Consider the following 22,882-nt stretch of genomic DNA (forward strand, 5'->3'; position numbering starts at 1 on the left):
GGGTATTTGAATTACCCTTCCCTTTTGGCAATATAGCTAGATATCTGAATTTTAACATTGGCTTAAACAGAATAAAATATAGAAACTCCCTTCTGAAATATAATTCCAAAGGCAAAGATCATGAATTTTAGACTATTTTCATAATAACTAGTCTTCGTGATAAGGGTAAACGTTTTCTGTTATAATTCCCAAAGTTTATAATGTGATCATAATCAGAAGAATTCAGAAAAGTAGACTCCACAGGGTAATTCCAACAGATCAGACTGAAGCAGTTACTTGTTTGGGAGGAAAAGAATAGGGACTCTGAGATGAGGTAAAAGGTGTGACTTATGAAATTCTAAGACATCTTACAAAAAAGCATTAGAAAACATCCCTTGAAGTCCATTTTATAATTTTCAACTTCTTTACCATTTTCTTTGTGTTGAAATACACTGGATAAAATTATCAGTGAACTCTTTTATCATGTTTTATCACGAAACCTAAAACTTAATAAAAAATTTTTTGTTATTAAGACTTCACAACAAATGGAAAATCAGTCATGTAAAACCTTTGATTGTGGAGATATCACATCACAGTCTGAGAAAAAAGATACTTCATTTCAAAATGTGCAGCCAGATGAACCCAAGACTCTTTGTGAATGTCTAAGGTAAGCATCATTTTATTGATTATATAATTTTTGAATTTTTTAAATAAAATTTTAGAAATTTTTTAATCAAATTTTTTAAACAAAAGGAAATTAGACTAATGTATAATCTGTATATCAAGTTGCAAGATGTTTTAAATATAACTTCACCTTTCAAGGCATTTATGTTATTGTCTTCATATGGATTTCTCAGTTATGGGTGGTTTGAAGAGCTGCTTCATCATAAATTAGACCTTGGGTTAACATGTATATTGTGATCAGTTAGCATGCATTAAATTAGGTGTCTGTGTCCTTAGTGTGAAAACTCTACTTACTTAATATTTCTTTGGAATTAGGATGATCACATATTGCCTTTATTAAATTTTATGTAAAACCTATACTTTTCATAGTAAAAGCTCCTTATATTTGTTATTTATCTTCGGGAGGATACCAAGCCAGATAAATAGAATTCATTAGTAAACTTTTTCTTTGCTTTTCAATTTGGAAATTTTCAATTTGCACGAAAGCAGAGAAAACAGAATAATAGACTCCCATGTACATACTGTCCACTTTCAACAATTACTAATATCTCACCAGTCTTTAAAGTTAGATGTCTTAGAATTTCATAAGTCACCCCCCACTAAAATATTTTACTATTCTCCTACAGAAACTCTGGGTAGAAGCCCTGTACATATTGCATTAGTTGTTACAGATCTCTGGTATAGATATTAACTACAGATATCTGTCAGTTTGGCTTTTTTTTTTTTTTTAATGTACATTTTTTTTTTTAGTTTAAGACAAGTTCCATTTAATGTAGTTTATGTGGCTTGGTAGAAGAATGTGTTCTCCTGAATGGCCCATGGGTTTTAGGACCCTTAAGGTGTTGTTTATAACTAATATCCAATCTACTCTCAAACAACTTTTCTCTCCCAGGGCAATGTCCCTGCTGCTTTAACATGTGGCCTTTTTGGCATTTGAATCTCCAAGGCCTTTAAAAACAATCTCAAGATTTTGGTTTTACCAAATCATATTCTTATTTATATCAAATAGACAGTTCCTTCCCCATCCCCACTCCCCCACATCTCAAATACTGTGGTCTGTTCAAGATGCTGTGTAAGTGAAAGAGGTAATGGGGAAATTCTGAAATTAATGAACTAAAGATTCTACTTTCCTAGATAAATTAGTGAATATTTCTTTGAAACTCACTCTTTTAGGCTATTTTTGCATCCTGTCTATTTCATGTAAATATTTTGAGGTTTGTGTGATGGTTAGTGATTTATATTATGGAGGTTTGCACATATTCTTTAGGTTCTTTTTTAAGGGGGGAAGAGAGAGGAAGGTAAGAAGCAAAAGAATAGAGGAGGAAGCAAAGAATAAAGGAATTTTTCTGACTTCTGATAAAGTTTAAGTATCAGGAAAACTAATTTCACTCTCATGTTATTACTTTTTAAATAGGATAAAACAGCTATAAGAAGGTGTAGCCTATGCTATAAAAATCCTAAGCCAAAAGATTGTAACAGTTAAAACTGCATACTTGTGTCAGAGATCAGAAGAGGCTATAAAGAAATGTAAATAGTTGTGTATAGGGGGCTTTTTGGTAAAGTTGTTCTAATAAATAAAAACTTAAATCTCAGAGACTGATATAAGATAGACACAGATCAAGGATTTTCTATACTCGTCTTGGAGTTTAAAGGAGATAATCTCCACATGAACAACACAGCATCTAATAATCTCAGTTTAGGCAAGTCATTACAGTCAGTCAGGCAGCGGGGCTGGGGAAAAAAGATAAAATTTTTTACCCATTATCAGAAAGCCAGGGTGAACCTACTAGCTAAACAAATGCCTTTCTTCCTTTAGAACTCTTAGACCAAATAAAGAGGTTGCCCCATGTTCTAGTTCTGGTTTCAAAATGGCTTTCTCCCAGGACGTTCCTCTCTAGCAAGCTTGCTCCTCTTCAAAACATCACTCACAGCTGCACTAAGTTCCCTCTCTTTGAGTCAGCTCATTTATATGGATCCACTGATCAAGGCCCACCCTGAATGGGCGGGGCCACGCCTCCATGGGAACATCTCATCAGAATCATCACCCACAGCTGGGTGGGGCACACTCCAAGCAAATCCAACCAGCATCAAAACGTCTGCCCCACAAGACTACAAAGATAATGGCATTTGGGGGACACAATACATTCAAACCAGCACACCCTATTTCTAGTGGGCTTTAATTAAAAAAAAAAACCAAAAAACCCACATGCTTGGTGTCTGGACCACAACCTATTTTATAGTTCACCAAATAAGACCTTAGGATAAGCATAATCCCTTAGTACCTTATGCTTTTTTGAACCTCCATGCACAAACTGTAAAATGCTTATTTTAGAAATACTGCAGCAACTGTTTGGCACTAGAGGGTAAGGTATAATTTACCTAGTAACATTGATACTTGTAGCCTAGAAATAAAGGTAATTTTTATTTTTAGGCTGGTCAGTTTGCTCTTTTAGGCCTTTCACTTTGAAGGACACATGACCTTAACAATCAAAGCAAACTAGAAAAAGAAGGTAAAATAACAGATGTTGTTTTAATTAAAGTCCTTTTGCACAATAGGTAGAGCTATGAGAAGAATTTCTTCAAATAATTTCATAGGTGTCACTCAGAAGCACACTTGCTGTTGAGAGTCCTTCAAATAAAATTAGAGTAATTATATATTTGCAATTATTTCAAATCATTCTGTAGTTTATAGCATGTTAATGGAGTGAGACAGAGATAAAGACAGTCCACATTGATGATATTTTGAAGATAAAATTACTTCAGAAGTCAGTTGAAATCCTTGCTCATATTCTAAGGATAGCCATTGTGAGAAGACCTAAAATACAAGCATCCACTAATTTTTGATTCACACTTAAGTGGAGGTAGAGAGGCACCAGCGATTCCACACCCCCTCAGCTTAGGAGGCATTAGGGCTGCAATGCACACCAATCCCAGTAAACAAGGCCCTGAGGAGACAGTTTTGTTTCCTGGTTGAAATGACTGCTCAAAAAATAAACTTTCTCTTAAATGTTCCTTTGTTCTTTTTTCTTCTTCTTGCTTTTATTGTTCTTTTGCGGATGGAAGAAGAGCAGCAACAACTTCTTTCCTTCCTAAAACCTTCCTCTAGCTTTCCTCGCAAACTTGGGAGACAAAATTTGTCTATTACACCGTAGTGACAGGATCGAACATGTCTATGACGCATCACAATATCCATACAACACTGAGCCTTTACTGCACCTGCAGCATCAATGACAACATACTTATTTGGCGTAGTACACAAAACTTTGAACTTTAGGACAAACTCATAGGGATTATACAGAGTCAACGCTTGCTTATGTGTTGACTGATCACCTGTATAAAATATTAGCTCTGTGGAAAACACAAAAAACAGGAAGATTTCCTTCCACTAACTCTGGTTGTCTTTTTTGTTGATGCATTGGCACTGATTCCCCACCTTGCTGCAGCTTCTGTTTTTATGGTCTTGTGTATTCTGGACTTTTCTTAGATTCAGTTAAAAACTCCAAAGCATTTTGGCAATCTTGGGAACACCAGCTCCTTGGAAAGCAGTTGCGACTGCTCCTCCTTCTTTTGTCTCTGTATTTTGGAAAAGCTCATCTGTGAACTGTGAAGCAAATTTGTAGTTTTGTGCCCATTGCTTCTCCTTCCTTCTCCCGTTATGTTCTTCTTTCTTAGCTTTTCTCCTAAATTCTTCGATCTGAGCAAGGAGAGGATTTGTGAACCCATTTTATGTTTTAAATTAAGAAATAATTTGTTTCAACTACATATCTGATTTCTCATCTCTGATACTTTACTTCAGTTAACTGTGCACCTGATACGATCTCTGAGAGATGGCCTATCTTGTTCACAATTGTATTCGTAGCATGTGCCTGCCTTGCATGTGATCAGTGATTAAGAAATATGTGTTGACTGATTGTTAAGGAACTCCCAAGAAATGTGGTTTGATGTTTGCTTCTTATTTATCTATAAAAGTTAAGCTTATTGAAGTTTTTTCATTTCTTAGAAAGAATCTAGGCACCTAGAATATAACTATGATGTTGTAGATAGACTATAAATAAAACATTGCATTATATCTTAAAATCTGAACTGATGTTGAAGTAATGAATTTATAAATAAAGTCTGCTTAAAGCAAAGCCTTTGCTTAAAGCATCTGTTATGTTTAAAGAATATGCCATTGTTAACATATAGCTTTATAAGAGTCATAATGGTTTGTCTTTTCCAATGATACCCAAACAAGGTTCCTAGCACAGGGACCTTACGAAAGGCTAGATGTTTCCGGATGGAGATGGAAGTATCATAAATTGGAAAATAGAATGAAATCCATCTAGGATTAACCAAATTAAATTTCCTCTAATTTTTTGAATGTTATTAATTACTGAAGTTAATGATGGGTATAAATACATCAGTGTTATAAACAAATACAATTTCAAAGCAGTCTTCTTCATAAGGAGCTGACTTGTGCTATCAAAAATTGCTTTATAAGAAACAGATGTTTCGATAAGGAAAGATAGGTTAGGGCCTAGAAAGTTTCAAATAAGCAATAGCATTGTCTTAAAGTTTTGGTTTTGTAAAATGCTTTAAGTTTATAGTTATACACTTCTTCAGCCTAACATTGGGGAATAATTCCAGTGTTTCATTAGATTTAGCCTTTACCCAAAAGTAATGACCTTTCTTACCCTAAGAGCCCTTATCTGTCATTTATAATAAACAAAACACAAAGCAGTACAAAGGAGCCATATGAAGAGTGCTGCTGCTTTTTTCTGAAGAGCAAGGGGCTTATTCTGGATAGTGATTGTTCTATACCCAGTAGCATTCAGCAGATGGCAAAATGTATTTATTTCATCTGTTCTTTTATTCCCAATTTGTATTATGAAGTCACAAGTTCTTAGAGAAATGTCTGGACAAGAAATCTCATTTAAAATTGTTTTCATCAAGTGTAGGGGGGTAGACCTAGTTCTTCTTAGTAATAAGACTTTTTATTCAAGTCATAATTCCATCCAGCTATTTAAGATGCTGGTCAAATCTGGCTACACAAATGAGTTTCTTAACTTATGTCAAGGCATGTCTGAGTAAAAGACAGGACGAAGAGGTAGAAATAGCTGGCATACCTTGTTCTAACACCAGTGCAGAGAACTGGAGAGACTTTCCCACAGCCATTGTTTGCATAGGATAGTATGGATTACACTTATAAAGGGACTATTCAGAGCCAATCACCTGCTCATTTGAGTGACCTTATTAATAAATATCTCTGTTAACCAATATCTCTGTATAAATAGTTACAGTTGAGAACTAAGATGGTGGCTAGCTGAGACAGGGCGAAAAAAACGCCTCCATGAAAAACACTAGCTAAAAACCAGAAAGTGACCTAGAATACCGGTTACAGCGATGCACCAACTGCATGAGGGCTCCTAGCTCCACAGGGGCCGTATACTTGGTGAAACCGGGAGTCGGCATTCTGAAACGAGTGAGTAAGCTGGCTGGAAGACCCACAGCCGCGCGGCGGGCTGGGGAAGCCAGCGTTCAGCTTGTGGAGACCAGCTGGCTGTTTAAAAAAAAAAAAAAAAAAAAAAGAGCGGCTCCAGTAGCAATTGTGGGAACCACGCAGAAAAACACAGCAAGAGGGGGCTGGGCCGGCCTCTTGCTGTCTGGCCGGGAAGATAGCCCGCAGCAGATACCCGTGGGTTCGGGGGAACGGAGGGGAGAGCCAGAAGCAGAAAGAAACCCCGCGGCTAGCAGCTAGCCCCCGGAGGGCTGGATAAACTCCTGCCTGGGGCCGTGCCCGCAGCCCAAAGCCCCGCCAGTTGTCCCGGAGCTGGGAAGGAGGAACTGTGTGAGGAGGGGGCTGAGATGCCCCGCTCGGCCATTTTTGCTTCAGGCTGGGAGTGCGCCGCCTCACGGCCCGGCGGCCCGGGGCTTCCCTTGTGGGACGGCGCGCACTGATGACGTAGCACAGCCTTCCTTTGGCTGAGCTACTGGAGGAGTGCGGCTGGGAGGGGAGATCCGCTCAGAGAACCCAGGGACGCTATGCCAAGTCCGGTGGTTTATGGATCAGTGAGAGTGAGAGGCTGGGGCTGAACTGAAATGAAGGCTTAGACTTGTGCAGCGGCCTTGAATCTCCGGGATCCTGGGGGGTTTGAACATTAGAACTGCCCTTCCTTCCCGGCTACCCATACACATGCCCCACATTCAGGGTGGACGGCTCCAGCAACACACCCAAACTGAGTTCTCCAGCTGAACCCACAAGAATCATTTCCCCACACAAAGCGGAAAAAAGGTTGAGAACTGACTCGAGGGATATAGGTGACTCACAGGCGCCATCTGCTGGTTAGTTAGAGAAAGTGTACATCACCAAACTGTGCTCCTGAAAAATTAGATCGATATCCCTTTTTCTTTACAATTTGAAAGAGCCCTATCAAGCAAAACAAATGCCAAGAGGCCAAAAACAACAGAAAATCTTAATGCATATGATAAAACCAGAAGATATGGAGACTCCAACTCCAAACACACAAACCAAAATATTGGAAGATACAGTATACCTCGCAAAGTTAATCAAAGATCTACAATCGAGGAAGGAAAACATGGCAAAGGATTTAAAGAACATCAAGAAGACCATGGCCCAGGATATAAGCTACATAAAGAAGACCCTAGATGAGCATAAAGAAGACATAGCAAGAGTAAATAAAAAAATAGAAGATCTTATGGAAATAAAAGAAACTGTTGGCCAAATTAAAAAGACTCTGGATATTCACAATACGAGACTAGAGGAAGCCGAACAACATCTCAGTGTCCTAGAAGCCCGCAGAACAGAAAATGAAAGAACAAAAGAAAGAATGGAGAAAAAAATAAAAAAAATCGAAATGGATCTCAGGGATATGATAGATAAAATAAAATGTCCAAACTTAAGACTCATTGGTGTCCCAGAAGGGGAAGAGAAGGGTAAAGGTCTAGAAAGAGTATTCAAAGAAATTGTTGGGGAAAACTTCCCCAACCTTATACACAATATAAATACACAAAGCATAAATGCCCAGCGAACTCCAAATAGAATAAATCCAAAGAAACCCACTCCAAGACATATTCTGATCAGACTGTCAAATACTGACGAGAAGGAGCAAGTTCTGAAAGCAGCAAGAGAAAAGCAATTCACCACACACAAAGGAAACAACATAAGATTAAGTAGTGACTACTCAGCAGCAACCATGGAGGTGAGAAGGTAGTGGCATGACATATTTAAAACTCTGAGAGAGAAAAATTTCCAACCAAGAATACTTTATCCAGCAAAACTCTCCTTCAAATTTGAGGGAAAGCTTAAATTTTTCACAGACAAATGCTGAGAGACTTTGCCGATGAAAGACCTGCCCTACTTCAGATTCTGAGGGGAGCCCTGCTGGAGGAGAGACAGGGCAAGGAGAAAGAGATATAGAGAATTTTAACAGACATATATAGTACCTTACATCCCAAATCACCAGGACACTCACTTTTCTCTAGTGATCACGGATCTTTCTCTAGAAGGGACCATAAGCTGGGTCATAAAACAAGCCTCAAGAAAATTAAAAACAAACACATTGAATATACTCAAAGCACATTCTCCAACCACAGTGGAATACAAATAGAGGTCAATAATTTTTGAACTGTAATTCCACTAGTTACTTCCTACATGATATAAAATACACAAACTCTATGGACAAATCAGTGGTTTTGAACTCAATGTAAAATACGTAATTTTAGACAACTATATAAAGGTGGGGGAATGAAGGAGTATAGGAACATAGTTTATGTGTCCTATTGAAGTGAAGGTGGTATCAAAGAAAAACAAGATTGATATGGATTTAAGAGGTTAATTTTAAGCCCCACAGTAAACACAAAGAAATTATCAGAGAATATAACCATAGAGATGAAAAGTAGAGTTTGGGTTAAGTGAAATGGGGGAAGGGGCAATGGGGAGTTAAGAAATGAGTGTAGGGTTGCTGTTTGAGGTGAAGGGAAATTTCTAGTAATGGATGGTGGGAAAGAGCATTACAACATTCTAAACATGGTTAATCCCACTAATGGAAGGCTAGGGAGGGGGTGGAATGGGAAGATTTAGGCTGTATATACGTTTCCACAACTGAAAAAAAAAAAAAAGTCAGTCTAACTAGATGACAATTGAATACTAAGGATGAACTTGGATGGGACAGGAGGATGGAGGACAGGTGGCTCAAAGGGACACAGTTGAGACATAAGGAAAAGGAAATATAGAATGTAAGCTTTTTATCATTGTTGAATCTATTGTACTTCTTAGCTGTGCTTAATGGGATTGCATGAAAGAATGTCCTTGTTCATGGGAAGTGTATACGTGAATTATAGTGAATGCTCAAGGATGTGTGCAGCTAACTCTCATATGTTCAGACAACAGAGCAATAGATGATGGATGATAGGGAGGGAGGGAGGGAGGGAAAGAAATAGCAATGTGACAGCAAGTTGAAGTCGGTGGATTGAGCTACCGGGGGAGGCGGGGTCAGGGTATGATGGAATTCTGTGTATGGGGCTAGTATTGTTTTTGCAACTGTTCATATAACTTTGAATTTATTTCAAAAGAAAAAAAATAGTTACAGTTAATTGTTTTAAAAATTACTATAAATTCCAAGAATGGGATTGTTTTTCCCCTCTCATTCAATTTTTAAATTTTACGCAGTGATTCCTGGGGCTTCCTTAGTTTTTTTAATCTGAGAGTTCCTTGTGTTTCAGTAGTGATTTCTCAATTATCATCTCTTCACCTGGCAGTCTGTTTTAAAACTTGATTGTGTGTCTTTTTTTTATAGCATTCAAGAGGATAATGAAGCAAATACACACAAACCAGTCCCAATTCTAAGGACTCAGTTTCAGAAACCAAGGCCAAATATAGGAAGAGGAACTGGAATAAAAGACATTTCTTCAAGGGAAGGAGTACCAGGGGAGATTCTTGCCTCTGGGGAAATGGAAGCAGCTTTGGGAGAAATTGCAAGTCTGGAAACCTCACCAAGAGGGAAGGTACCAGTGGAGGCTAATGCTAAGGAAATGAAGGCAGATTTAAATGAAATTGGGAGAAGAGACATCTCTCCTGAGGAGAAGATACCAGAAAGGATTGACGCCACTATGGAAGTGAAGACAGATTTCAAAGGAACTGGAAGTGAGATTTCCCCAGGGGAGAAGATAGCAGAGGTGATTGATGCCACTGAAGAAAGAGAGACAGATTTAGAAGAAACTGAAAGAAGAGAAATATCCCTGCAGGAAAAGGCCCAACAGGAGGTCAAGACTATAATTGAAATGGAAATAGATTTAAAAGAAACTGGAAGAGAAATTTCCCCAAGGGAGAAGATACCATATGTAATTGATGCTACCGAGGAGAGAGAGACAGATGTGAAAGAAACTGGAGGAAGAGAAATATCCCCATGGGAAGGAGTGATAAAAGAGGTCAAGACTGCAGGTGATATGGAGACAGAGTTGGAAGAAACTGAAAGAGAAATATCACCATGGGAAAGGACTCCACAAGAACTCAAGACTGTAGGTGAAATGGAGACAGTTAGGCAAGAAATTGGAAGCAAAATTTCCCTGAGAAAAATGGTACTAGAGGAGGTCAGTGCCATTGGAAAAAGAGAGTTTGATTTGAAAGAAACTGGAAAAAGAGACATTTCCTTGATGCAGAAGGTATCAGGAAAGACTGCCATTGAGGAACTAGAGGGAAATTCGAAAGAAACTGAAATAGAAATTTCCTTGAGGAAAAGAGAATCAGAAGGGATCAGTGGTACTGAGGAAATAGTGGCAGATTTGGAAAAAACTGGAAATGTGTATATTCTTTCAAGGGAAAATGAAGCAGAGGAGATTGGTACCTTGAGACAAACTGAGACAAATTTAATGCAGAACAGTAGCGGTGACTGCAGCCCTATTTCTTCACTAGATATAAAAGTATGTATTTTTCTGTTGTTTAAAAAAGCAATTTTGAACACTGTTTCAGAGAAAAATTATTAGAATAATTCCATGGTTATTTCCCTTAAGCCCAATATTTAAATTCTCTAAATGTCTAAATTCCTCTCTAGCCCTAAATTTCTATACTGTTTTACATAATAGGGGTATAGGAAATTAGACTGAATTGGTGCTAATCCTAGTACAAATGTACTTTGGAATTATTTCTTTAGACCATATCTTTATTGTTTTGTTTCTTTATTTCCCAATCACCCCCCTTTAATCCACTTTAAAAAGTTCCTTCTTTTCTTTAAAGGGTTTTCATTGACTTGAAGTTGATGCTATTGTAACATTTTTGAAGATAGATAATGGCATTTGTTGTTTTGAAAAATCTTAATATGTAATATAAAAGGAATAATTTCCTGAATTCTTGGTTTTAAAATTTGTAGATGAAGTCTTATTTGAAAATTAAAATAAAACTTCTAGATTTTTTAAGAAAAGTATTTAGAATATGGTAGGCTTTTGTTTGGAATATATGAAATGCTTAAGGAATCTTGTATATGTGCTGATTTACTGTGATTGTCCCTCTAGAATATTACCAGTGAAATACTGTCGGAGGTGCATATTTCTGTAGGAGAAAAAAGAAATGCCGAAAAGGAAGTATCAAGTCAGTTAAGTCATTTGAAGAATTCTTTACGGTCTTCTGAACTTTGTAAGACAGAAGACCAGCTGATGCAATCTCTAGATGTTCAAGAGCAGTTTTCAGATATTAATTTAAGGTACAAATACAGTTCTTTGTGCTTTTAAAGAAAAATAGAAAGCTATATTTTCAGATTGTGTTAAACTAAGTGAACTTTTGAGTCCTAACTATACACACAGAGCTAGAGAATTTAGGATAGTTTTGGGAAGACTTAGAAAGGCTTGATGTCATTCTGAAGGTTGATTGTGAGAATTACCAACAAATATAGAATTGTATGTAACACATACTCCTAAGTCAATGCAGGTTTGACAGACCCATATTTTCTTTGTGCAAAAATGATATAATTCCTAGACTCCTCCCTGGATTATACCACTTGTGTTTTATCTACCAAATAGTCTGATTTGTTTTCCTGTGAAGTATTAGTAATATGTTTACTGCCATAGTAATATATGTTTACTGCCAATTGCTAAGATTGTCCTAAGACTGTTCCCACTGTCCCTTCAGTTTATTCTAAAGCTTGATAATCCTTGTTCCAAAAGCACATCTCTTGTTCAAGAACAGAAACCATTTGAAGTTAAACCAGCACCTTTTGTGAGAAGTCGATTCAAAAGACCAAAACCAAATTTAGCAAGAGCAGCGTTAAAGAGAGAGACTACAGAAGCAGAAAAGTGTGTACCTGGGAAGAAGTTAGAAACTGATAAAATGGAAACTGTTGTGATGCAACAAAACAGTGAAAAAACTAATGCACTTCCTTCTCAAGATGTGAGTGATTTAAAATGGAGTTTTTGTTTGTTTTTTAATTAGAGTTGTCAGTGTTGTTAAAGTGAAACACTTGGAATTAACATTTTACAGATATTTCTTCTAATGATTTTTAGAATGTGTGATGTTGTTTGTGTTTAATGTGCCTCATTCTACATAATTTATGTAAGAATCTTGAATGTCTGATGATGGGCAAGTATGTCTTGGGAAGGCCTGGACTTTAGTTCAAGTTTTGATGCTTACTCACTATGTAACTGTAGCCAAATGATGCAACCAGTTTCTTCATAGGAAAAATGGGTGTAACAGTATTTCTTTATTTCACTCTGTTGTGATGATGTAATCAAAAGTTAAAAGCTTGATGTGAATTAAAGGAGATATTTTTATTTTCTTAATTGACTTGGTCTAAAACATTGAAATAGTGTGATATAGCCTCAATAACTTTGAAATGAAGTGTTGATACTCAAAAATTGAGTGTTCAAACCATATAAAGTATTTTTTAAATTAAAATCTTTATTTGACATCTTAAAATATCTTTGTTCTTTACTGTGCATCAGCATTTTTACTTGTTCTCCTAATCTTATATTAAGAAAGAAACATTTATTACTTTTTCTGATTATAAAAATTTCAAATTGGAAACAAATATGTAATCTAAAAAATGAGAGTTCTTTATAATGGCCATTTCCTTCCTCCCAAGTTAAATCATGTTGCAATTTGAATATATTTGTCCAGACTTTTCTCTATAGTTATTTATTTGTATAATAATAAAATACATGTGTGTATAATTATAGAAATAGCATCATGCCTTCCTTCTGATTTTTTCACTTAACACAATATTTTGGTTCTCTTTCTGGATCAGTACATAGAAATTTATCTTTATAATATATTTATTGAGTCCTCTAATGATAGATATTTGTCTTATTTCCAAGTTTTTTTCATTTATTTTCCCTCCCCACCACTCCCCTCCCCTCATGAAAGTTCTTATTTCACCATATCTTTACCAACCCTGGATGACATTTTTTTTAACCTGCCTTCTAGGATGTGGCTTCCCTGATGATATCAAAAGAAAAAGACAAATCCTGTCACAGGAAGGAGGCTGTGGTATTACCATTTATACAGACTGAAAAACTTTCACTTTCCAAATCTTGTGAACCTAAAGAGGAGTCTCAGTCTGTACAATCCCAGGAGAAAGATTCAGTTGCTTCTACGGGGTAAACGGATATTTCTCTTAATATTGAAAATAAGAAAGACACTTCTTTAAAATATTACTTCATTTTTATTAAGATGTGTTAATGTAAAAGTGCATGTAAAGATTACTTGGTTTATTTTTTGATAATGACAGATTGTTTAAAATAGAAAATCAGATTTGATTTAAAAAACTTAATGCTTGTCTGTTTATATTCATTGTTTGTTTTTTTAAATTTTATTTTTAAATAAATTCAAAGTTATAGGAAAAGTTGCAAAAACAATACAAACCCCATACACAGAACTCCAGCATTCCCTGGCCCCCCACCCCCGATATCCCGATCCACTAACTTTAACATGTTGTCACACTGCTATTTCTTTCCCTCCCTCCCTCTCTCCCTATCTATCATCCATCATCTATTGCTCTGTCTTCTGAACATATGAGAGCAAGGTGCACACATCCTTGAACAAACACTATAATTCACATATACAATTCCCATGAACAAGAACATTCTTTTATGCAATCCCATTAAGCACAGCTAAGAAGTACAAAAGATTCAACAATGATACAAAGCTTACATTCTGTATTTCCTTTTCCTTATGTCTCAGCTGTGTCCCTTTGAGCCTCCTGTCCTCCATCCTCAGATCCCATCCAGGATCATCCTTGGCATTCAATTGTCATCTATTTAGACTGTCTTTTTTTTTTTTTTTCCCCTCAATTGTGGTAATATATATACAGCCTAAATCTCTCCATTTTACCCCCTCCCTAGCCTTCCATTAGTGGGATTAATCACATTTAGAATGTTGTTATGCCGTCACCTTCCCACCATCCATTACTAGAAATTTCCCTTCACCTCAAACAGCAACCCTACACTCATTTCTTAACTCTCCATTGCCCCTTCCCCCATTTCTCTTAACCCATACTCTACTTTTCATCTCTATGGTCATATTCTCTGATAATTTCTTTGTGTTTACTGTGGGGCTTAAAATTAAACTTTTAAATCCATAACAATCTTGTTTTTCTTTGATACCAACTTAATTTCAATAGGACACATAAACTATGTACCTATACTCCTCCATTCCCCTACCTTTATATAGTTCTTGTCAAAAATTACATATTTTACACTGAGTTCAAAACTGATTTGTCATTAGAGTTTATGTATTTTATATCATGTAGGAAGTAAATAGTAGGGTTACAATTCAAAAATTATTGACTTATATTTGTATTCCATTGTGGTCAGAGATTGTGCTTTGAATATGTTCATTTTTTTTTTTTTCCAGTTTATTGAGGATTGTTTTATGTGGCAGCATATGGTCCATTCTGGAGAAAGATCTGTAATCACTAGAGAAAAATGAGTGTTCTGGTGATTTGGGATGTAAGGTTCTATATATGTCTGTTAAAATTCTCTGTATCTCTTTCTCCTTTCTTTGTTTTTCTGTCAGTAGGACTTCCTTTAGTATCTGAAGTAGGGCAGGTCTTTTATTGGCAAAGTCTCTCAGCATTTGTTTGTCTGTGAAAAATTTAAGCTCTCCCTCAAATTTGAAGGAGAGCTTTGCTGGATGAAGTATTCTTGGTTGGAAATTTTTCTCTCTCAGAGTTTTAAATATGTCATGACACTGCTTCTTGCCTCCATGGTGGCCGCTGAGTAGTCACAACTTAGTCTTATGTTGTTTCCTTTGTGTGTGGTGAATTGCTTTTCTCTTGCTGCTTTCAGAACTTGCTCCTTCTCTTCAGTATTTGACAATCTGATCAGAATATGTCTTGGAGTGGGTTTATTTGGATTTATTCTATTTGGAGTTCGCTGGGCATTTATGCTTTGTGTATTTATATTGTGTAGAAGGTTGGGGAAGTTTTCCCCAACAATTTCTTTGAGTACGCTTTCTAGACCTTTACCCTTCTCTTCCCCTTCTGGGACACCAATGAGTCTTACGTTTGGATGTTTTATTTTATCTATCGTATCCCTGAGATCCTTTTCGATTTTTTCGATTTTTTTCTCCATTCTTTCTTTTGTTCTTTCATTTTCTGTTCTGTGGACCTCTAGGACACTGAGTCATTGTTTAGCTTCCTCTAATCTTGTATAATGAGTATCCAGAGTCTTTTTAATATGGCCAAGTTTCTTTTATTTCCATAAGATCTTCTATTTTTTTATTTAATCTTGCAATTTCTTCTTCATGCTCTTCTAGGGTCTTCTTTATGTCCCTTTTATCCTGTTCCATGGTCTTCTTCATGTCTTTTATATCCCTGTGCCATGTTTTCATTCCTTGATTGTAGTTGTTTGATTAATTGTGCCAAGTACTGTGTCTCTTCTGATATTTTGATTTGGGTGTTTGGGATCGGGTTCTCCATATCATCTGGTTTTATCATATGCATTAAGATTTTCTGTTGTTTTTGGCCTCTTGGCATTTGCTTTGCTTGATAGGGTTCTTTCAAGTTTTAAAAAAAAAAAAAAAAAAAAAAAACAATCTAGTTTTTCAGAAATACAAGTTGGTGGCGTACACTTTCTCTAACTAACCAGCAGATGGCGTCTGTGAGTCACCTATACCCCTCAAGTCAGTTCTCTCCAACTCTGTCTCTGTAGTGTGTGGGGAAATGATTTTTGTGGGGTTCAGTTGGTGAACTGAATTTGGCTTTGTAGTTGGCGCTGTCCTCCCTGAATGTGGGGCGTGTGTCTGGGTGGTCAGGGAGGCAGGGCAGCTTTAATATTCAAACCTCCCAGGTGTTCCTGGAGATTCAAGGCTGTTGCAAGAGTTTAAGCCTTCATTTCAGTTTTGCCCCAGATTTTCTCTGTCGCTGACCCACAAACCACCGACATTGACGTAGCATCCCTGGGTTTTCCGAGCGGGCCCCCTTTCTCAGCTGTGATCTTCCAGGACCTCAGCTGAGGGAAGGCTGTGCTACATCACTAGTGCACGTCTTCCTTCAAGGGAAGCCCCAGGCCGCCAGGCCGTGCCGGGGCGCTCTCTGCCTGATGCAAAGATTAGCCTACAATTCTTGACTGGTGTAAGTTCTGAATGAAAGGCAGGTAGTAGAGCTGGGCTCCATTCCTTTCCTCTTAGAGAAGATAGATGCCTTAGGGGGAGGTTATTACCATTTCAATGGTCTCTCTCTGCCTGTGCTGTACCCTTGTCTGGGTCACAGAACTGGGAACTGAAAATGGCTGAGGCTTTGTCAACTGAGTCGAAAAAGGAACAGAGCTAGTCGGAGGCGACCCTCCGGCTCTCCAAGGTCAGTTGTCACCCACAGCCTCTGTCTACTTGTTGGGGATTCGTACCTCGTAGTGAGCAGTTCACACTAGCTAATTAAAACCCCAGTTGGAGCTCAGCTGAGCTATATTTGCTTGCTGGGAGAAAGCTTCTCTCTGGCACCAGGAGGCTTTGTAGCTCAGGCTGTTGGGGAGGGGTCTCCTGATGTGTATCCCAGCTTTTACTTACAGATTTTATGCTGTGATCTCAGGCATTCCTCCCAATTCAGGTTAGTGTATGATGAGCGGATGGTCACGTTAGTCCCCCTGCAGTTATTCCGGATTATTTGCTAGTTGTTTCTGGTTTTTTTTAGTTGTTCTAGGGGGACTGCTTAGCTTCCACTCCTCTCTATGCCGCCATCTTAGATCCTTCTAATGTATATTCATTGTTAGCTGCTTAAGATCCTATACAAAGCAATACATGTAGAAATTGTGTGTGTGTGTTTAGGTATCTATTCATTACTTTTTGAGAATTCAGATGGTTAACTATTTTCTTTATAAAATACGATAGTAATATGTATACAATCAGAAAGTAAATTTAATCTTTTTTTCAAATACTACAAAAATATTTTTATAGATTTTTTTTAGAAGAAATTCAAATTTTATATTGTTAGGATAGTTTTCAGCTTTTACAGTCAAGCTCCTTCTCTCTGTCCCCTTTTCTAGGACTCAGTGTATAAATACTTCCCAAAGAGAAATGAAGGAAAGTGTTATCCAAACTGCCCAACCAGTAAGGGGCCAACTTCTGAGACCCAGACCAAACATAAGAAAGAATGAACAGGGACAAGTAGCAGAAAAAAGTGAAGCCAAAGGCATAATTAAGGAAGAAAGAAGAGTACTACAAAAAGATGGTGCTAAAAAGAAATTCTTCTCTGTGGTGAGTTATTGTTATACATTTATGATGAGTTTTTTAATGCATATTAAAATATCAAGTGATAGCTCAGACTCGATTACACTATAGGCATCTGACACTTATTTTGCTCAAAGAATACAGTGTATACAATTTGGTTTAAGATTTACCATTCTGGTTTTTTTAAAGTGAAAAAGATTTATTGTTTTTCCTAATTAATGAACATACTCAATGTAAAAATGTTCAATCAGTACAAAATAACATAGTAGTAGTAAGCTACCTCAAATCTCACCACCTGAGATAACCTAAAAAAACTTTGATATGTCTTACCAGATAGATCTCCTTGCTTGCATGTATACACACTTAAATTTAAATAAAGTCATCTTATATGTTATTGACTTCCTATTTTTCACTTAATGATATGTTAAGTGATTTTCTTTGTCAAAAAATATATAGATGTACATTATTTTTAATTGCTGCATAACATTCCAGAGTTTTGACTTACAGTTTAACCAGTGTCTTAAGTTTTTTAATGCCTGAAAGTATACATGTCGGCTACTTCTTATTGTTCTGTCTTCCTTTTTCTTATCTACGGAGATAAAACCTAGTTTTTTTTAAGTTACCATAATCCTTATTGGAACAGAAAAGAAGGGGCTCTTTTAAAAAAAAAAAATTAAGTTTTATTTTGTTTGTTGTACAGAGAAACAAAAGAAATGGCTATTGTAGTTTTTAAAGCATATATAAGCATATTACTACAATAATCTTCAAAGCTTTCTCTGCAAACTGGGCAGTTTTGTTTTGGGAAACCAAACATGATATATCATGCTCAGTTTGAGTCTTAATTTTAAAAAACTAAATGCCTTTCTTAATGATTGAAATATTTTAGGAGGTATGTTTTGCTATAAAAAATGCATACTAATATGGTTTTGTCATTTTCAGCCAAATTGTCAGATTAGCTCTGAAATCGAAGTTGTATCCTCCGAAGTTTCTGAATGCAGAATGTGTGAAAATCAAAATCCTGTAGTTCTTGTAGAAAACCTGCATATTAACAGAAGAAATGCTTTAGATGAAAAGATAAGGTGAGTTTATTTTTAATCATAAAAGCAGAACTTTTCAAAGATTAAGGTTGGATTTTTGCATGCTTGATTTAAAAATTTTTATTGTGGTAACATTGCATAATTGACTATATAACTTCATGTCACAAAAATTCTTATGAAAAGATAAAGTAATGATTATTTATTAAAATAGCATATTTTAAGTTTGCTTATTGAAATACTGTAAGAATGTTGTGGCTGATATTTTCTTAATTTGCAGTTTCTCTGAAATGCTTGTCAAGCAATCTTCACTTTTGGTTTTAAATTTTATAGTAGAATAAGATTCATAATTTCTTTATATTTTCTTTGGAAGTAAAAAATCTAGTGACTGAAATACATAAATTGGAAGTGCTATGCCATATGTACTATGTACTATATTTAGAAGTAATTATGCCCCAAGCCAAATGGTAAGAATGATACCTTTTAAATGAGTTTCTTCACTCTTTGTGAAGAAATGTTAGCAATACCACTTTCATTTATTACTTACAACTTGTTTTATAGTCATTGCTATTAAAGCAGGATGTTTTAGTTTCTTTCTATTTGGTATATAAAGAAAATAAGTGTCTTTTCCTTTTCTGGATACCATCTTTGTAACCAGGATATGTTTTTAAATTTCTGTCTTCTTACTTAGACTCTCATGTTGTTCATTTTATTGTTTGCTTGATATCCTGTAGTTCTTTCTCTGTACTTTCCTTCATCTCCTTAAGCATTTTTAAGATCATTTTTTAAAGGCTTTGTTTTGTGTGTCCACATTCTCACTTGCTTCATTGGTGTTATCTGTATTTTTATCCTCTTCGACTGGATGGGCCTTCATTTCCTTATTTTTTTTTTCTTTGTTTTGTCTTGTATTCTTTTGTTGCACATTGTACATTTTAATATTTTTAAATATTAACTTTCAGATTTACTCCCTGGGATATCTTTTTCCTGGCTTTGTAACCAACTGTTTATAAGACAGATTTTCTTAATATTCAGCTCTCTATCTGGAAGGTCTGCCCAAGGCAAATGCACTGAGTAGCGTTTTTCCTGTCTTACTGGGCCTCCGTCTTGTCCTGAGCTTTTGCTTGTTAATTGTTTTGGAATTCCCCTGTTTACAGGTGTTTAATTGTTCCCTTTGTTTTCCAGGGGACATACCTCCCTCTCCTGGGTACCTGAAGCTTGTGGGCTTTTGTCCCAGTCTGTCCACCTCTCTGTTTGTTTTTACTCTGCTTTCATTATCTCATGCTGGTTTTGTGTGAAGGGCAGATTCTGGAATAAGTGTGACCTGGGGAGGACTTTTCCAACTTGGTCTTTCCCAACCAAAACAGGGCCCAGGATCTGTAAAAGGGGTACAGACTAGCTCCAAAGTGCCTTGTGGAGGGGGTCAGGAAGGGCACCAAATACTTCTTGGACGGCTCTCCAAAACTGAGCTTTCCTGGCCTTCCCAGGAAGTGTAGCCCTTCAGCGAAATTTTCTCATGACCCTGAGGAAACCCTGCATCTTTATATATCTACCACCTTCACCCCTGTCCTGAGAGGGTTGAAGCGGCTGTTGAAACAGTGACTGCTGCCACCTTTGTCGAGGACAGGTTGAAATAATAGCTGTCCTCAGAGCCTGGACCCAGTCATCTGAATTTGCTAATCAGATGCCATGATCAGTGATCTGCTGTGCCTACCCCTGTTCTTGGGGAAGAGGGTTTTTCTGTCCCTTTTTGTTACCAGCTGTTAGCCAGGGACTGGACCCTGTGGTGGTCTGCTACAATAGTGGGGGTTGGGTACCTGTAGTCACTATGCAGAGAGAGCAACTTATAGTTCTTTACCTTAATTTATCAGCCTCTTCCTCCCTCTCTTCCCTGGATGCTGTACAGTGTTTTTCTGACCTCTGAAGTTTCAAAAAAGTTGTTGTAGACTGTTCCTGCCTGTTTAATAGTTGTTTTGGTAGAAGGACTGAGTCTTGGAGCTTCCTACTCCTCTGTCTTACCCAAAAGTCCTCCTAGCCTTTGTAATTTTTGATGAAAGTTCTAACTTTTAAGCTTTCTCTATGGAAACTCATACCCCACCCTTGTATTCTTTTTAACCTTTTGTGGGTTCATGAAGTTTATTCCAACTGTTAGATGTACCATCACTGGTATTCTCTTTAGAGTAACTATCTCTGTATGGTTACTGTCTCCTCTATAGGCCCAGCATTTTATTGTCCCTTTTAATAACTGTTAATTGCAGTCAGTAGCACATTGGGTATGTCTTTATTCTTAGATGCCTTTGAGGAATCATACTAAATTGTAAATAGCTTATACTTAAGTTAAATATAGTTTGTTTTCCCAAATACTTAGGCATACTCTGGCATGTATTTGCCATCATCATAAACTTGTTACAATTTCTTGGAAACTTCTTTGGTGTTTCATTGCCAGAGGAACTTAGTAGAATTGGTGCATTTGGAAATATAACTTCTACTCTGTCTTCTAGAAAATTTATTTAAAATATTATGTAAGATTAATCTTCAATACAGATCTTTCAGAGAACTCATGATGGGTGCTTACTTACACAGATGTTTTTTATAAACATCCAGGTGTATATTAGTTTTTAAACGTCCCAGTGATTTTCTTTAATTAATATCCTTGCCAGTTTTTAAAACATTTCCATGGAAACCTTAAGACAGCAATTCTGGTAGCCTTGGAAGCTGTGGCTAACTCTGTTGTTAAAACCTGATCTTTTCTGATTTGGCAGATACAAATGGGTTATATTGAAAACCTATGCCATTGGCTGTTAGTTGATAGTCATCTGGTGGGAGCATAGACACTAGCTTTCATGCCTGCTCTTGAGCTAGAAAGCCTGACCATTGTATATTTTTTTGTTCATGGCCCGGTTGAGGACACTTATTTAAAGTTGCCATTATGAAATTCATCTTCAACTCTTGGCATATTTTTGGTATGTAGTTGTTTCTCTGAAAATTACTTAAAGTAGCATGAAACCATGCACTAGAATCAATGGAGGAAGTAAAAATTGATTAGCATTATGGTAAAACTATTTCCCAGGCTATACAGAAAATGGAAGTTACGAAAGCTTTATGTTATGCCTTTCATATGAGCCTGTGTGGTTTCATTTTACATGCCTGTTTTATAGCCAATTTCTATCTAGTCCTTTCAATATAGATTAGTTTTGCATCCTAAGTTGTTTGATTTAACAGCTGTTACATTAACAAGGAATTCTGATTTTTGTTCTTCAACATGATTTGTACATCATTCCAGAGATGAACATAAACCTTATATTCCTAGTCCAGTACTGATGTTAAGAAGGCAATTCCAAAAGGCTAAGCCAAATTTGGGAAGGGCACACAGTAAGAAAGAGGAAGCAGCTATAGAAAAAGACAAAGCACATCAGAGTGAGATGAGAAAGCCAGAAGATAATTTGATTCTGCAAGGAGATTCTGACACCCAATTCCTTCTAAAAGTAAGTTTGGAAAAAAATAATTTTGTCACTGAGTTTTATTTTGTCGGGATCATGTAGGAGAGCATTGAAGTGTACAGTTTACACATTGTACGTGTAACTGTTTCATGACAATTGAGTTGACTTTCCAATTTAGAAACTAATTGCTTGTGTAAATGTGTAAGTGTAGAGCTTTAGGACATACTACTAAATCAAATTAACAGAGATTGTTTCCATTGTGATATTAGATATTTCTTTTGAAATTTAAGGAAAAAACTGAGCTTCTGGAATCTCTAGAAGTTTCAGCAAGAAAAGATGGTATAAGTTCCAAAGAAACTGTTTTGGCCAAAAATGATGCTCAGTCAGAAGAACTTGGAACATCAGGAAGTGTTGGAGAGAAAATTCTAGAGGCTAATTCTTTGGCTTCTGTTTTTGAAGAGCAATATCTCAATAAACAAACAAGGTAAAATTTTATTTAATACGTATTTTTTGAATAGGAAATAAAAATCAATTATACTTTATGGGTGCTCTACCTTAACTGTTAATTGCAAAAAAAATGGTTTCTTAACAGACGTGGAGATTGTTTTTTATTGCAGGACTTTCTTTCCACTCTTGATTCCTATTTATTCAAATTTACTTTTTTCTGATCTCCTTAGGGAGATTTCTCTTTCCCAGGTTTAAAATTTCTGGATATGTTAGACATGAGGAGAAGCCTAACCAAGGAGTAGTGTGTATTGCTAAGTAATTAGGGTCCTAATTCACAGAGTCACAAACACAATTAAGGACACCCTTCTTCTATAGTTTTTAAGAAAAGTGGGAAAGAACCTACACTCTATAAAACAACATTGCTCTGATGGATTTTGTGCTACCACCCTTTTTCTTTTAATCTAATCTGTTTATCCAGTAGGAAAACCAGTATCACTGTTTCATCCTAAATTCTGTATTTATTGATTCATCATCCCTTTTTCTTCTAATAATTTTATCGTATTTTACCTCTACTTAGCAAAAGAAAACATGGCCTGGAATTTAAAAATCAGTATGAAAATTTTCTAGGTAGGTCACTAAGAATTAACTCTGGA

General features: G+C 36.4%; 1 protein-coding gene and 1 pseudogene across 3 annotated transcripts in view; one reads left to right on the top strand and one right to left on the bottom strand.

The window, feature by feature from the left end:
- BDP1 (B double prime 1, subunit of RNA polymerase III transcription initiation factor IIIB) overlaps positions 1-22,882 on the top strand; it is a 188,374-nt gene that overhangs the window by 74,902 nt on the left and 90,590 nt on the right. For 2 of the 3 annotated variants that reach the window (XM_037800829.1, XM_037800830.1), the window contains exons 16-24: positions 513-646; positions 9,459-10,581; positions 11,170-11,357; positions 11,818-12,040; positions 13,073-13,245; positions 17,128-17,338; positions 18,251-18,390; positions 21,626-21,827; positions 22,052-22,266. In XM_037800829.1, coding sequence (XP_037656757.1) covers positions 513-646; positions 9,459-10,581; positions 11,170-11,357; positions 11,818-12,040; positions 13,073-13,245; positions 17,128-17,338; positions 18,251-18,390; positions 21,626-21,827; positions 22,052-22,266 — 2,609 coding nt within the window. The remainder of the gene's footprint in view (positions 1-512; positions 647-9,458; positions 10,582-11,169; positions 11,358-11,817; positions 12,041-13,072; positions 13,246-17,127; positions 17,339-18,250; positions 18,391-21,625; positions 21,828-22,051; positions 22,267-22,882) is intronic. The other variant, XM_037800831.1, reaches the window with a different exon arrangement.
- Positions 3,447-4,079, bottom strand: LOC119508347 (annotated as a pseudogene).

This window comes from Choloepus didactylus, chromosome 13 (assembly GCF_015220235.1).
Source record: "Choloepus didactylus isolate mChoDid1 chromosome 13, mChoDid1.pri, whole genome shotgun sequence".
Lineage (NCBI taxonomy): Eukaryota > Metazoa > Chordata > Mammalia > Pilosa > Megalonychidae > Choloepus > Choloepus didactylus.